General features: G+C 35.0%; 1 protein-coding gene across 2 annotated transcripts; it reads right to left on the bottom strand.

The window, feature by feature from the left end:
• Window positions 1-2,389: 2,389 nt before the first annotated feature.
• LOC107781483 (uncharacterized) lies at window positions 2,390-16,425 on the bottom strand. Of its 2 annotated transcripts, XM_075253974.1 has the most exons (3): window positions 16,223-16,414; window positions 5,980-12,043; window positions 2,390-3,066 (listed from the first exon to the last, which is right to left on the bottom strand). In XM_075253974.1, exons 1-2 carry the CDS (start codon window positions 16,227-16,229, stop codon window positions 11,550-11,552), a joined length of 501 nt encoding a protein of 166 aa, XP_075110075.1. In that variant the 5' UTR covers window positions 16,230-16,414; the 3' UTR covers window positions 2,390-3,066; window positions 5,980-11,549. The 2 variants fall into 2 exon arrangements, 1 of the variants encoding a protein (XP_075110075.1); XR_012709722.1 differs by lacking the exon at window positions 5,980-12,043 and having other exon boundaries at window positions 16,223-16,425.
• Window positions 16,426-17,375: the final 950 nt, after the last annotated feature.

Raw genomic sequence — 17,375 nt, 5'->3', positions numbered from 1 at the left:
CATTGCAACTTTTAATTTTCTCGTCTTCTCAAGTTGAATTGCAATTTCTTTCATTCTCCGGTGGTTAGTATCTATCTTTATGAGGTGCTTCCTAAATAATAGAGGAGAAATGACCATATACAAATATATAGATATAAATTATATGCAGCAGAACATGTTTTTCATGCTCGTACAAATCAAACCAAAATACATGTCAATATATAATGTCAGCTTGATTAGATTTTCGATTGTATTTGTTTTTTTGTTTTTTCTTGATCACCAACCTGTTGAGTGTTGTCGTTGCTTATTGCCACTATTACCGATATATTGGTCTTTCGAGTTTGATAGGTCAGAAGAAAATAATTAATGGTGGCAACATGGAGTTGTTTTGTCGTCGTTGGACATAATGATATAACATGGAATTAACCATTGATAAAAGAGAGAACATGTCATTTAAAACTAAAATTAAATTGGTTCTATTTATATGTAGTACACAAAATAAAGATGAAGTTGTATATATCACCTTGATCAATGATCAGCCCTGCACCACATGGACATTCCAATTGTCTAAAAACCAAACAGTAACACTACATCAAAATAGTGCATTATACTTTACACCTAAGTTGACTGTATACTAAGCTTCTAGCTACATTGATCACTGAAAAGTATAAACAATGAGAGCTATACATAATAAGTTTGAATAAAGGGAATTTTTCATAAAGCACCATCTTTTAGGTCTAATTTGTCATTTATAGATACCCTTTGCTATATTATGTGTTATAGATACTTTTTATGTTTTTATACAATGTATTTCATGTATTTAAGCTGTTGTATTCATTAATACAACCAAAAAAATAGGCGTAAAAACTGGAATTCCAGCTAAGTTTGACATGTATTTAGCTGTATTCAAGCGGCATTAACGTTAAATACAGAAGGTTAAACTGGTTAAAAACGGAAGGAAATCAAATCACATGATATTCTCCTAATTTAACTCCACGAACTAAGGAAATTAAATCACATGATATTCTCCTAATTTAACTCCACGAACTAAGGAAATCAAATCACATGATATTCTCCTAATTTAACTCAATGAACTAAAACGATCCCTCATTAATCTGTATTTGAAAGATACATAATAAAGAGTATAGCTGAATAAAGAGAAATACATATGAATAATACAGTTGAGTAGAACTGTATACAGTTGAATACAACAAAATACAACTTAATTCATCTGAATACAACACTTGAATACAACAAAATACAACTGAATACAGCTGAATAAAACTCTTGAATGCAACAAAATACAACTAACTTCTGCTGAATAAAATAGTTGAATATAACTAATTACAACTTAATTCATCTGAATACATGTGAATACAACTGAAATATACATTCGAATACAACTGAATACAAATAGGCGATTTGGGCGATCTAGAGAGAGAAGCAGCCTGATGGCTTCACCGGCCGGCGGCCAGCCATTAATTCCGGCTGGTCAGCCCCTTAACACATCTGCCCAACCTCCTACAACAACTACAAACAATCCCCAGCCCTCAAATCCCACAAACGAAGCAATGAATTACGCAAAAGCTGTGAACCCTACTTCGACGACCACTGCCAAGCAGAATTGAGCCGCTACAGTTGAACCAATTGCTCTTCGTCTATCAAAATCAACGAATTACACTTACCCTAGGCGATTGTAACTGTTGTTGGGCATGGCAGAAAAGAGTTAAAGAGTTCTCTTTCTTACTGCAGGTGCTTGCAGCCATTGCTGATGAGTTTGAATAAAAGCAGGTGAGTGTTTTTCCTCAGTTGTTGCAGTCTGAAAACTCCAACAAAGTGGTCAAAGACACGAATACATAATGAGTACGCTGATTCAGATTCTTTGTTTCCATCAACAAAGGAGAGAGAAAAATATTATTTAGCATATATGGTGCCTTAAATATAGGATGTAACTATAATTAGATATTTGGCTATAAAGTATAAAAGGTATCTATAGGATGTAATATTTTAAAATGGTATTTATTTAAAATAAATAGGGTACTAAGGTTTTCTATAGGGTGTAAAAATTCCTTGAATAAACATATGAAGAAAGGAAATGATTATAGTACGCGAAGCGGACATTAGGCCGTTAACGGGGACTCAATTGTTTTACTCAGATACATGTATACGCCTACAAATTCAACATAAAATTTTGAGATAATTCATCAAATCACGGAATGAAGAGATTTTACTTGTCTCCTAAACTAAATTCTACAAAACAAAACAAAAAAGGAGCAAATCTAGATTTGCCAGCATAAATTTTGACAACCTGGGAAACAATGCATCCATTGCTTTCCAGCCCAAATATTTTACTTAGCAGAAAGCAAACAGCAAGAAGAGCTTTATTATAAGCAAGAAATAGCAATGCTAGTGAACAAAAGAATAATGATTCATTGACTATTTCAACTCAACCATGGAGTTTCATAAAGTGATGAAGGATATATTCCATTTACAGATATAGAATGATTTCTTGAGCAGTGTCCTACAAGTCCATATCCGTAAGCAAAACAATCACACAGTTGAGTGCAATCTCACTAATTCCTATCTTTACAATAATAAAATTTGTAAGAAAAATACATATATGTAACAACTCAATGCCGATAACTTCAACGGTCTTCGTTCCAACGAACTGCACAAACAACTGAACAAGCAGTAGAACCTCCAGTTTGAATCTTCCATCAACAAGACAGAACCATATGCTTCATATCTTCCCATGCTGGTTTCAGCTGAGAAGTACATACAGAAACAAAGCCTTAGTTGATCTGATAACCCTTCTTCCAGTTTGAATCTTCTATCAACAAGACAGAACCTACTTCCAGCTTCATGGACTTTTCAGATACCAAAGCGACGGATTCTTCATGATTTCAGGTGAAGCACTATGATGCTCGAAGCGAAATAAACCATTTAATTTCCATTCGATCTGCTATCGCCCAATTGCCTTTCACTTCTTGCTTGAAGACGAGAGCTGTGTTCAGCAGCCAAATCTTCAACTGAGTTCTTTGACATTCCAGCGTACTGAGTGATTGAGTGGAAAGTAGCAAAAAGTACCTGTAAAGCACCAATATCTCCCCAATTAGCATTTTCAAGCTTGTTCCAGATTTTATCAGTACGGGAAATTGCAATTAAAGCATTATTTTTAATCCACTCACTATATGTGCAACGCACTATAACTACGATTAAGTTTTTTAATGGCACCTATCTTTTTAATTACCGGATCAATAAATAGAGTCTAAGTTTTTGTTGAAATCATTAGATCTAACATTTAAATTCTATAAGTTTTATTTAATGACTGAAATAAAAAAAAATTTATATAAGTTTTTGTGTGCGCAATGTGCATGCGGTTAAATTCTTTCTGTTAGATATATGTGCAACGCACTATAACTACAATTAATTCAATTTTAAGAATTAACTGAACAAAGTTAAATAAACCTAAACCACAAAAATAAGAACTTTTAAAAAATTTAAGATAAAACTTTGACATTGTTAGATAGCAGCAGTGTAACGGAATAAGAACATACCCTAAACCCCAAAGACAAGTGACACTCACAGTATAACAACATTCACTAGGATTACAAACTCCCAGACACCAAAAACAAGAAGAACAAAATGTAGATAGGGCCTACACAAAAAATCACCAAAGCCCTAAAACCATCACAACCCCTAGTTGTTGTTCACACTAGGATCTGCCTCACCTTCATCACCTTCTCCTCCGTTCCCAGACATGGATTCAGAGATCACTATAATTGGAGGGGGACCGAATTGACGCGGCGGTTCCATGGACAGATTGAACAAAGTTAACAGTGGGGGTTCCACCACAAGAAGCCTGTGAAGTACATCTTCATCATTAACGTTCACCTGATTGACCCTTCGCATAAGGTCTACAACTTCATCCCTGAGTTGCATCCAAACTCTGGTCTGGTTCTCGAACATTTATTGTAGACTTGATGGGGAGGCCATAGGTTTAGGTTTTCTGTTAATGGTGTACTCGGGTGGTGTTGAATCCATGTTAGATGTAGCTAACCATTGCAAGGAATATCGTAAATAGTTAAGTAAGTATTTTAAATAGATGCTTGCATGTAAGAGCATTTTATAGAAGGTCAATGGAGCTGTAAATTCAAATTGCTGATTTGACATTTTGGCCACAATTGTTCAATTCATTAGTAGATGAAACATAGTATGTAAGGAGTGTTTATTAAGAGTAAACTACCGTCATTTCATGCTTACAATACCCCATCAAAACAGAAAAATATGCACCTCATTCAACCAGATTGTTCTTTTGGAAGCTGTAACTTGGAAGTAATAAATTGTTTGTTGTTCGAACCTATTCCCCTAATGTAAGAAATATTCTAGAGACAAATGCCATGTAAGAATCATTCAATATTTAGAGTAAACTGCCGTCAATTCATGCTTATAAATACCCTATCAAAACAGAAAAATAGGCAGCTCATTCTTTTTGAAGATGTTAGTTGGAACTAATAAATTGTTTGTTGTTCGAACCTATTCCCCTAATGTAAGAAACATTCATAGAGCCAAACGCCAAGTAAAAATCATTCAAACGCCATGCAAATGCAATTACAACAACCAAGGACAATAAAAGAAAAAAAATATAATGTTAAAGTATAGAAGGAAAGACTCATTTGAATTTGAGATGAGAAAATATTGATGGATCATGGTTAGAAAACGTCGTAAAATGAATAATACCATGTAACTGAAATCTCGATTGATTAAGTTAAAAACAAAAATATTTAATAGTGAAAGAATTTCAAACAGTTGTAGAGCTTATGCGAAGTGTCAATCAGTTGAACGTCAATGACGAAGATGTACTTCACAGGCTTCTTGTGGAGGAACCCCCAATGTTAACTTTGTAGAATCTGTCCATGGAACCACCGCGTCAATTAGGTCCCCCTCCTATTATAGTGATCTCTGAATCCACGTCTGGGAACGGAGGAGAAAGTGATGAAGGTGAGGCAGATCCTAGTGAGAACAACAACTAGGGGTTGTGGTGGTTTTAGGGTTTTGGTGATTTTTTGTGTAGGCCTATCTATGTTCGCATTGTTGTTCTACTAGTTTCTTGTTTTTGGTGTCTGGGTGTTTGTAATCCTAGTGAAAGTTGTTGTACTGTGAGTGTTACTTGTGTTTGGAGTTTAGGGTATATTCTTATTCCGTTATGCTGCAATCCATCAATGTCAAAAGTTTTACCTTAAAGTTTTTAAAAGTTCTTGTTTTTGTGGTTTAGGTTTATTTAACTTTGTTCAGTTAAGTCTTAAAGTTGAATTAATTGTAGTTATAGTGTGTTGCACATATATCTAACAGAAAGAATTTAACCACATGCACACATGCAGACACACACTTATATAAAAAAATTGTTTCCGTCGTCAAATAAAACTTATACTCCCTCCGTTCACTTTTACTTGACACGTTTTGACTTTTCACGCCTCTTAAGAAATGATAAATGAAGTGCATAATTTATCATGATACTCATATTAATTGATGCATATTTTATTGGATTTAAAAAAATGATTTGAAATGAGTAATAAATATTGTGGGTATAACTGGAAAAAAAAATTGTCATTCTCTTAAAGTGACAAGTAAAAATGAAAATCTATTTTTAGTATATAAGCCAAGTAAAAGTGATCGGAGGGAGTAGAATTTAAATGTTAGATCTAATGATTGCAACAAAAACTAAGATTTTATTTATTGACCTGATAATTAAAAAGATAGGTAGTATTAAAGAAATTAATTATACTTATAGTGTGTGACAACTTGGTAGTATCTAACACATCCATTTCCGACTTGGTTATATCTCCTTCAACTTTCATGACCCACCACATTGAGAGCCAACTAAAATAACAAAAACATAATTCAAACTGAGAGGAACATTGTATTTGCTGAGGCTTTTCGCAAGCAATACACGTAGCGTAAAGAATAAAGCTTCACCTAAAACTGAGATAGGAGGCTTACTGTCATTCTCTATTGTAGCACGGGTTCCAATACCAGGCCTTAGAATAGCAAGTTCCAGAATATCATCCCACTTCCCTTGTGGATGCTTTGGGTTCTTTAGCATTACAGTATAAGCACAAAGACCTTCAAGTCTCCTTTTAGCAATGGCTTTCTCGGCTTAGTAGAATCTCAAGTTTGAATTGTAGATACTAGAAACATAGAAAGGCATAGGTTCATCCTGACCCCAAAATGCCTCCCATAAGCCCTGATAGGAACAAACCCTATTTACTGTAAGAGAAAGAAAAGAAAGAAGACAAAAAAAAGTAGAAGAAGACAAAGAGAAAAAGCAAGAATGAAAATAAAGAAAATGGGAGAATAAAGGAAAAGCCAAAGTTGGTGGGCTGCAAATGTGAAAGAAAGAATTCGGAGCGTAATTTGTGGTGCCAACCTGTCGCGTAATCGCATTCGCTGAAAACTTTTTTTTTCGGCAGACGCTCTGCCTATAAATAGGCATTATCTTTTTTAGTTGTAGATCATCACACAAATTCTTCTTTCTCTCTCAATATCAATAAAACTATTCTTTATGTGGCCGTGAAGTAGACAAAAATAGCTGAACCATATAAATCTTATCTTATCACGTGTTGTGTAATTTATTGCTTTTCTCTTTAAATATGTTTTTCCCTTTCTATTAGCCTGACACGCTTCCCAACAACTGGTATCAAAACACAGACAGTGTAATTCTGGTAGAAAAGTACGGTATTGGTGCAAATACTATTCACAATAATAGTGCGACACTATTGATCATCAATACTAACATTATTCACAATAGTGAAGTATTATTCATTAATAGTGATAGTATTGTACACCAATAGTGAGTGTTGTCTACCTTATACAGTTGATACATTTTTCCTATACAGAGTATTATTCGTGGTTACTATTTGCGGTTATAAAAGAAATATATATATATATAATAGTGAGTGTTGTCCACCTTATACAGTTGATACATATTGTGAAGAAATGACGTCAGAAGAAGGGAAGGTTAAGATTGACAAGTTCAATGGCAAAGAGGAAGAGGACAATCCAAGAATTGCAAAGATAATCTCCCCTTCAAACCCATACTACAATAAAAAAAGTACTATTCTCTAGTGTGACGCCTTCACATTATCAGTTTTGAAGGCCAACTGAGGCGGTGCACAGCCTCAGTTTGTCAACACCGACAAATTTGGTTAACATATCTGACGGATTCTTTGATCCTAGTATCTTCTGTAGGGAAAGAGTTCCTTCACTTATCAACTCTCGGATATGATGATACCTCATCTGGATATGCTTCGATCTTGCATGAAACACTGGATTCTTGGTAAGATGAATTGCACTCTGTCTATCGCTAAAAAGCTCACAATTGTCCTACTCTTTACTAGCTCTTTAAGAAGATTCTTGAGCCAAATCATCTCTTTTCCAGCTTTTGATATTGCCATGTACTCTACTTCAGTGGTAGATAGAACAACACTTTTCTGAAGTTTGGACATCCAGCTAACAACAGTACCACCCAAGGTGAACACGTAGCCTGTGGTACTTTTTCGACTATCCAGATCGCCGCCTAAATTTGCATCAGCAAAACCTTGAAAGATAATATTGCTCCTTTTAAAACAAAGTGTCATACCTGAGATGCCTTTGAGATATCGCAATATCTATTTTACACCTTCCCAATGCTCCTTTCCAGTATCTGACTTGTATCTACTGACAACTCCAACTGCATGGGCTATGTCAGGTCTAGTGCAAACCATAGCATACATCAAACTTCCTACTGCTGAAGCATATGGAACTTTAGACACATACTTCCTTTCTTCATATCTTAGGTGATTGGTCCTTTTACAGATTAAGGTGGCTTCCGAGTGGAGTGCTTTTGGTCTTTGCATCATGAAGATCGAACCTACTAGTACCTTCTCTATGTACTTTTCTTGAGACAACTTTAAGGTTCCTTCAGACCTGTCTCTGCTCATTCTCATCCCAAGCATTTGCTTAGCTGGTCCTAAGTCTTTCATTTCGAACTCCTCCACCAGTTGTTGCTTAACCCTGGTTGATCTCATTTATGCTAGATCTTGCAATTAGCATATCATCAACGTACAACAATAAAATGATATAGGATTTGTCAAGATTTTTGATATAACAACAGTCCATCTCATATCGTTTGAAACCATTGTTATGCATGAATCCATCAAATTTCTTGTACCATTGTCGGGAAGTTTGTTTCAAAATGTACAAATTCTTCTTCAACTTACACACAAAGTTTTCTTTACTAGAAACTTGAAAATCTTCGGGTTGCTTCATGTAGATGTTTTCTTCAAGGTCACCATGCAAGAAAGCAATTTTAACATCTAGCTGCTCCAAATGCAAATTTTCTGCAGCTACAATACTTAGCACCAACCTGATAGTAGTTAATTTGACTACAAGAGAGAAGATCTCGGTATAGTCAATTCCTTCTTTTTGTTGAAAGCCTTTTACTACTAGTCATGCTTTATATCTCTTCTTACCGTCATGCTCTTCCTTAACCGTGTACATCCACTTGTTCTGCAATGCCTCCTTTCCGTTTGGTAACTCTGTAAGTATCCATATTTTATTCTTTCGAAGAGAATTCATCTCTTCTTTCATGGTTGGCTTCCACTTATCAGAGTTCATCACCTGCATTGCTTCAACAAAATGCTCTAATTCTCCAGCATCAGTCAGAAGTAAATAGTGGAGAGAAAGAGAGAGTTAACCTATCTGGAGCATTCATGACTCTTTTAGATCTCCTTAATATAGGTTCAGGATTAACTGATTTCGAAATTGATTCAAGTGCTGCCTCCAGATTTGGTTCTACATCTAATTCTGATCCAGATTCGGCTTCTCGTTCTTCATCTTTAATTTCAGAATCAGTTATAATCCCTAGCCACTTTATTTTCTGAGATTTCTTCTAATCAATTGTTTCAAATGCTTGTCTGCTGCTGCTGGTTGGTTCTACACCAAGCTTGTCCTTGTACATCACATTTTCATTGAATGTAGCATTCCTGTGTCTTAAGATCTTTCTATTATGATCATCCCAAAATCGATAACCGAAATTATCATCACCATAACCAATAAAGAAACATTTATTGGCTATAGGATCAAGCTTATCTCTATCATTAGAGTTTACATGCACATAAGCAACACAACCAAAGATTTTCATAGGTGAGAGAGTTACCTCCTTTCCTGTCCATATCTCCTCAGGAATTTCAAAATTTAGTGATACAGAGGGTCCCCTGTTTATGAGGTAAGTTGTCATGTGAACAGCCTCGGCCAAAAGATACTTCGGCAACCCAGAATGCATTCTCATACTTTTGGCTCGTTCACTCAGGATTCTGTTCATCCTCTCAGCAACGCCATTTTGTTCCAATGTTCCAGGAACTGTCTTAATCATTCTGATCCCATTCTCATATCCATTGTCAGACTTTAGACATTTTAACTTTAGGCTTGTCTGATTTTTAACTTCAGCTTTCCATCTTTTAAAGGTAACAAACACATCAGATTTATTTTTCAGAAAATAAACTCATACCTTTCTCGTGGAATCATCAATGAAGGTGACATAATAGCATGAGCCTCCCAAAGAAGTTACAAGAGCTGGTCCCCACACCTCTGTATGCATTAGTTCCAACTTCTCTTTCTTTGGCGTCCTTCCCGCCTTTGAGAAGCTAACTCTCTTTTGTTTCCCGTAAATGCAATCTTCGCATAAACCTAGTTCAACATGCTTGAGGTTAGGTAACTTTTCGTTGGATGCCAACAACTTCATTTCCTTCTCACTCATATGCCCGACCCTTCGATGCCACAATATTGTGTCACGCCATGGTCAATTGTTGCTATAGTATCTCTCTGTATTGCGGTTGTATACAGTGTTCCTTTCTTGAAGCCTCGTGCCACAACCAAATTTCTTTTGTTTATCTTCCACGATCTGTTACAAAATACTGTTGTGTATCCTTCACTATCAATCTAACCCATGGATATCAGATTTTACTTGAGGCCAGGAACATGTCGGACATTTTGATATTTTCATAGCGTGCCTTATGAAGTCTTTATATGGACTTCACCTTTCTTGACAATATCTAAAGGTTCGCCGTCTGCTAGATAAAGCTTCCTAAATTTTCCAGCAATATAATTATGCAATAATTCTTTGCATGAGGTAGAGTGAAAGGATGCATCTGAGTCCAGAATCCAAGATTCGACTGGACTATCTGCATACAAAATTAGTACATCACCAACTTGTTCAGCAATTACATTTGCTGAATTTTCATCTTTCTTCTTCTTTGGTTCTCTATACTGACTACTGTAGTGACCCTTTTTATCGGAATTCCAACAAGTAATGCCTTTGCGATTTTTGGATTGCCCCTTTCTCCTTGACTTTGATCTGTCACGACCATGACTTTGACCTCTTTGGTTGTTTCTTCCCCTGCTTTCGGTATTAAAAAGCAGATCCTAGGGAATCACTTGATTCTCTCCGGTGAATATTCATTTAAAACTGTCTATGATATCATCCAATTTGAGTTTGGTCCTTCCCGATGAACTGCTAACTGCAATTACTCTTGCGGACCAACTCTATGGTAGAGATGATAGTAGAAGCAACGCCCTAACTTCGTCATCAAATGTTATATTAACAGAACTCAACTGAGTTAATATTACATTAAACTCATTGATATGTTCCGTGATAGATCCACCTTCTGTCATCTTTAGGTTGAAAAGTCTACACATCAAATAGACTTTATTTGAAGCAGATGGCTTCTCGTACATATTTGATAACGCCTTCATCAGGCCTGCAATGATCTTCTTGTTAATGATATTAAACGCTACATTTCGTGTCAGCGTCAAACGAATCACGCCAAAAGCTTGGTGATCTAATAGATCCCAATTCGCTTTGGCCATATTCTCTGGTTTTACCTCGGTCAGAGGTAACTGTAATTTTTCTGGTACAAATAATCCTCTATTTGCATTTTCCAGAATCCAAAATCTTTGCCATTAAACTTGTCAATCTTTAACTTTTCCTTCTTCCGATGCTATTTCTTCACCAAAAAAATATTTTTTATGTGAATAGTAACCGCGAATAGTACTCTGTGTAGGAAAATGTCTCAACCGTATAAAGTAGACAATACTCACTATTGGTGATCAGTACTATCATTATTAATGAATAATACTTCACTATTGTGAATAGTGTTAATATTGATGATCAATAGTGTCGCACTATTATTGTGAATAGTACTTGCACCAATACCGTACTTTTCTACGAAAATTACATTGTCTGTGCTCTAATACCAGTTGGTGGGATGCGTGTCAGGCTAATAGAAAGGAAAAATATATTTAAAGAGAAAAGCAATAAATTGTACAAGACAAGAAAATACAAGATTTACATGGTTCGGCAATTTTTGCCTACTCCACGGCCGTACAGAGAATAGCTTTATTGATATTGAGAGAGAGAAGAATTTGTGTGATGATCTACAACTGAACAAGAGAATACCTATTTATAGGCAGAGCGTCTATTTTCAGCGAATGTGAATACGTGGCAGGATAACACCGCAAACTACGCGCCAAATTCATTCTTTCACATTTGCAGCCCACCAACTTTTCCTTTTCCTTTCTTCCCTCGTTTTCTTTCTTTTCATTCTTGCTTTTTCTCTTTGTCTTCTTCTACTTCTTTTAGTCTTCTTTTGTTTCTTTCTTTTACAAATAATAGGGTTTGTTCCGATCAAACCCTTCACACTTGCATGAAGAAAATCTTCAAGGGCAAGATAAGCAGTTGCTTCCACAGCGCCAGAAGCCGAATCATAGATTGCACTAGGGATTCGAACCAGCTGCTGAAATGGAACTCCTTCCAAAGCATAATCAAACTTTTGAAGATCTACTAATTCAAAAGGAGCATCAAAAGGAGGTTCCTCTGAATTCTTGGCTAACTCTCCATACCATGTCTTAAGGTTCTCAACCAAGCTTTCGCTATCTACAAACCTACGGAGAAATTCTTCACGTTCTTGGACCCTGCCACCTGAGGATATACTGGACTTCTTTGTCCTAGATTCCACAGATTCTCGATCTGGGGATTCACTTGTCAATGTTAGTACAGATAATTAGAAGCTGATTGTTAGGTGTGTTTCTAGGATTTTACTGATGATAATCTTTCTACAATACTTAAATAGAAAACATTGCAGACACAACATATAAGTTCACAAAGTCTGCAAACCACAACCCCGTAAGAAGGGATCAATGGTGTTATTAGAAGTCATCATTTTGCCGCTTCAAGCAACGGAGCTATGCAGCACGGAGGGTTATCGCCTAGTGGGGGAAGACATGCACTTCAAACAAGCACAAATGTCAGACAATAAGGAGCGAGCGAGAAGTGAAGGATTTTTGGAATCTAACTTCCCAAGATGGAAAAGAAAAGAGGAAAATAATATGGCCTTTTGCTATTTGACTACTACATCCAACACCTTTATAAACTCCCTAGAAGCTTCTGCTTTACGATATTTATAAAATCCTTCAGAAACCCTTACACACAGTGAGGGTAATTATATGACTCAACAATTCTAATAACCAGTTTAACACTATTTTTTCTTTGACAATACAACCATTGCATTTTGTTTGACCTACATCTTATTTTTGTCGGTATCAAATGGATAGCCACTTCACCAAAATGGCAAATTTAACATCCTCAAAAAGTCAAACTAACAATTAATATTACTATTTTATTTTACTTCGAATTTGGAGTGCATAACATCTTTATACTCTTTTTCACATCATTTTACTATATCTCTCACATACTCAAGTATAACTATCCCATTCAAACTTGTTTCACTTAATCACTGTGAGCAAACAACAACAACAACAACAACAACCCAGTATAATCCCACTTTGGGGTCTGGGGAGGGTAGTGTGTACGCAGACCTTACCCCTACCCTAGGGTAGAGAGACTGTTTCCACTGTGAGCAAACTAGGAGCAAAACAAAATGAAGTACTAAGTATAATAGCAGCTCGTATTTCTACAGAAAGAACGACAGTTCCAAAATATCAGTATCCATGTCCACGTCAAATGCAAACTACATTAAACATGAGATAATACGTTAAGAAAAACATTTTGGTGGGTATCAAACTTTTTCTATCTTATTTATCCTTAAAATCAAGCAGAATGACACAGGTTTAAAAGAATGATAATAGTTTTGCAGCCTCTCACTTTTAGATTTATAAAGAGACCCAGATAATATTTTCAGCATCTGACAAAAAAATTCAAGAGATATCATCTCTTTAACTAATATAACCAAAGGCACCATTGATTGACAACAATGCACCTAGTGCTCTAAATGGATGCTTTCATAATTTATATTGTACACACTCCTTGCTCAACTTTCAATAAGACGGCAAGAAGGTCTGGTGGTTATGAGTGCAAGAGATGTTATTGCACAAAGAGAAAACATGAACTGTTATCAATTATTCATTCATCAAAGAATAAGTCAAAAGCAGAACAACAGTATAGGAAGAGGACAGTTGGGCTAAAGTGACTTTACGAGCGATGCTATTAAAAGTGAAAAGTGCAAAATGACAAGAGGGCCAATGATTTAAATTACATCAAAAAGCAACTAAAATTATTAATTCCAGCATCAACTATATATTATCGATAATATTCATCAAACAACTCATATTAAACATCATTAGAATGTAATTTCAGCATGACCATGCAAAGATAACTTCAATCATAAAATTGATTTTTATTTTCAAGTCAATCAACAACAAATATAATTTGTTGCATTCAATTGCATGCTTAATTGCTGTAGAAATTGTACTAAGAGAGTAGAAAGAGGAGCAAAAGAGAGCTCAAAATTAGAATAAGAGGATTTGTATACTACAAGAAGAAGAACATACATTGTATGCAGGGGAGAGGGTAAATCAAAATCTGCAACGAAATAGAATTAGTAGAAGGAGAGGCATTACAAATTCGAGAAGAAGACGACCACAATGAAGAGTAATAAGGAGGAGTCATGGGAAACTAAAGCTCGAATCCCAATAAAGACAAAAAAAGCTAGGTGATTTCTTTTCATTTGTCCAAAATTTTGGTAAACATAATTACTCGGTACCTTTGCTAATAAAAGGTAGCAGGTAGCCGATGCAATAGCCAAAGGCATGCAAGCTGGCCTGAAAACCTTAGTTATCAAAAACACCCCCAAAAAAAGAGTAATAGAGAGGAGCCTAGTATTCAAATGGCAAAAGCCTAATCTTTTCTGCCCTTTCTATTTTTTTTTTCAAAACCAGATGTAATGGTGAAACATGACCAGTGAGGTTTCATATAGCTGACCCCAACTTGTTTGGAACTGAGGCTAGTTATTGTTGTAGCCAGATTTAATGGTGGCATTTGTAATGGGAAGTTTTCGAAATCTTTCAAAAAGGAAGTGTTCAAAAACGTGCTTGTTTAAGTTCCTGCAAGAAACTTTTGCAAAAATTTATACCAAAAATTTGTTTTTAGAAAAAATAAAACAAAAGTGGTCTTAGGGTGTTCTTTAAAGAATAGCCCAAAAACACGCAGTAATTCTAAAAAAAGAGTACAACTACCAAACATACTTTCTTTCTGCACAAACTTTTCTTACAAAAGGAAATTTCAAAAGAAACATTTCCCAAAAGTTGTCCACGAATCTTCAAAAACTTCCTTTATAATCACTTTCTACATCTCATTATCTGAGCATGAACCTCTCAAAAGCACATCGCTTCAGCCGAGAGGAGATAACACTTTGCTTAGCGTTGCTCTGTCATTTTAAGCAACAAACTGATGACTTTTAATAATGCGGCTAGGGAAACTTAAAAGGTCTGGCCTAGTCCAAAGGGAATCTCATAATTGAAAGGATTCTATTCCTTAAGCATGAAACAAACCCCACCAAAATTTGTAATCGTTATTCTTTTACTTGATTATAGTCTCTAAATTTTTATTCAGCTTTCTCTAGGTATACCATTTCTATATGGCAAAACGCAGGAATGTCATTCTTTTATAGCTCTTTTGAGCATGATAGCAAGAATTTAGCAAAAGATTATAATTGTTGACTGTTACTAATAAAGCTTAGTATTGCTCGGACTCTCCGAAAATGTGGTTGGATACGTGTCGGATCCTCCAAAAGTAGTGCATTTTTGAAGGATCCGACACGGGTGCGGCTACATTTTGGAGAGTCCGCGCAAGATAGCTCATACATAGGTCCAGTGTTTGCCAAGAGTTTATTTGGAGAAATGCATGTTAGCAAAAATTGCAAAAACCCTCTAGAGATAAAAAAAAAAAAAAAAAAAAAAAAAACTAGTTTGTCCTTAGAAACAAATCATTGAGCGATTGAACTGAAATGGATCCAAGCACAGCACAATGGATATTGAGGATCCATATAACAAACCAAATGAGTTTAGAATTAAAGCATTGTTGTTATTACTGGCAGCATGCAAGAAGGGTAAAGCGAAGAATGAATATGATTAAAGAAGGCCAGTTTTGCCTTCCCTGATTTATGTAAATCCATATTTACTGGATCCAATTCCTCCAACATTATAAATCTAACCAAAACATCATGTAGATTCTGCTACTATTTGATAATTTTTCCCTAATATATGCAAGAAGGCCTTTCTCCTCTATGTAAGCCTTAGTGAATAGAATTACTTAGTACATGTTGCTGGTTACCGTAAAATTAGTCGAGGTGTGCGCAAACTGACCTAACACCATGGTTATAATATATTTATATATATGCAAGAAGGAAAGCCATATAGTTCGGCAAGACCCAGAAAGCTAAAATCAAAGAATTCAAAAGATATCACTAAATTACAAGAGCTCACCAACCATACACCATAAAAAGAAAAAAGGGATCTGTACACAAATAGCCGATCGAAGCTGGTAAAACACTGAGTATTTAAGGCTATATACATATTATACATGGATTATATATATATATATCAAATTTCCGCCCGCTATTTTTTGTGTGTAAGTGGTTGGGTGGGAGGCTATTTAGGCTAATTCTCCCTATTCATTTCAGATATTAACTTATATTCCTTTCTCACAAAAACCTACATTCAGTCAAGACATCACTAAAAGATACAAGAGATCAGCAACCATTAACCATAAAAACGGAATCAAAAAAAAAAGAAGGGAAATTATCTTTTATTCCTTTCCCAAATGAAGTCCGCTTTCAGTCCAAACACAGTAAGCCAAAGTCACAGAGTATACAGAAAATAAAAGGGTTTCACATAGAGAAAAGATTAATACCTTCCATTATGGAGAAAGGAATGAAAATTGAAGTGAAATGCTCTTCTTCAGATCATCAGACATGGCACGTTACCTGCGAAGAAGCCTTCAACCAATCCTTCCATTTTCCAATTCTCTCTCTCCCAAACACACGCGCCGCGCGCGCGCGCACACTCTGTCTTATGTCATTTGTAACAGATATGTTTGTTTAATTTAAGATGCTTTTCTGTAATTTTCATTTTTCTCTTTTACTTTGTAAAGTTGGTTCTTTGTAGGGTGTCATTGGTTCGGGTGGACCGGTTATTTTATAAAATTTATAATATACTAATTTTTAGTTATTCTATTATATATAATCATAATTAGATTTTTCGGAATCGTCTCAATTTTGTTGGTTTCTCTTTGATATCGGTATTGTTCGATTAATTTTTGGTATTTTTTAAATGTCATGTAAAAGTCACTTGTAGAAGTAAAATGCAATAACATACATACTTTTATATGACTTCGTAAAACTCTTTAGATATTTTTATTGTTTAACGGGTGATGAATTAAGAAAGCGTGAAAGATGATCACAATGTAAATCCATCAACCATTTTACAGCAGCGCAAAAAAAAAATTTGGCAAAGACAAAGAAAATATAAATTACATGAGTGGAAAGATATTAACCAAGCTAAAACTCAAGAATAAAGCTTACAAAAGATTAAATATTCAAAACAATAAATCTAAATCATACGAAAGAAAACATATTCAATACGTAGTTTGCTACTTAGAACAATTAGAATACCTTGTGTCTTGCTGAAAATAATTTATTTCAATATGAGAAGCATAATAGGTTTGAGAATTAGGATTTAAAATTAATTATTCATTGGCTTGTAACCATTTTATAATTCAAAAGCCCAAGAAAAAATTTAATGCTTTATTATTTTTAAACTTAATATATAAATATATTTTTCACATGTAAATTTATTCGGTACGATTCGATATTTTTTTGATTTATTTTCATAAAATAAAAAATGTATCCTGATTATTGATACGGTTATAGATTTATATAAAAATTTATGATTTTATTAAAGAAACTTGAAAATTGGTTTGGCATTTTTTGATATTTTTCTTCTTTTTTAAAAAAAAAGATGAAATTTGTCTCTCTATTGTTCGAAAAAGTTTAAATCTACCATTC

The sequence above is a fragment of the Nicotiana tabacum genome, chromosome 5 (assembly GCF_000715075.1).
Source record: "Nicotiana tabacum cultivar K326 chromosome 5, ASM71507v2, whole genome shotgun sequence".
In the NCBI taxonomy this organism is placed as follows: Eukaryota; Viridiplantae; Streptophyta; class Magnoliopsida; order Solanales; family Solanaceae; genus Nicotiana; species Nicotiana tabacum.
Note: the sequence above shows the minus strand (reverse complement) of the source record. Positions and strands in the feature narration are given on the sequence as shown.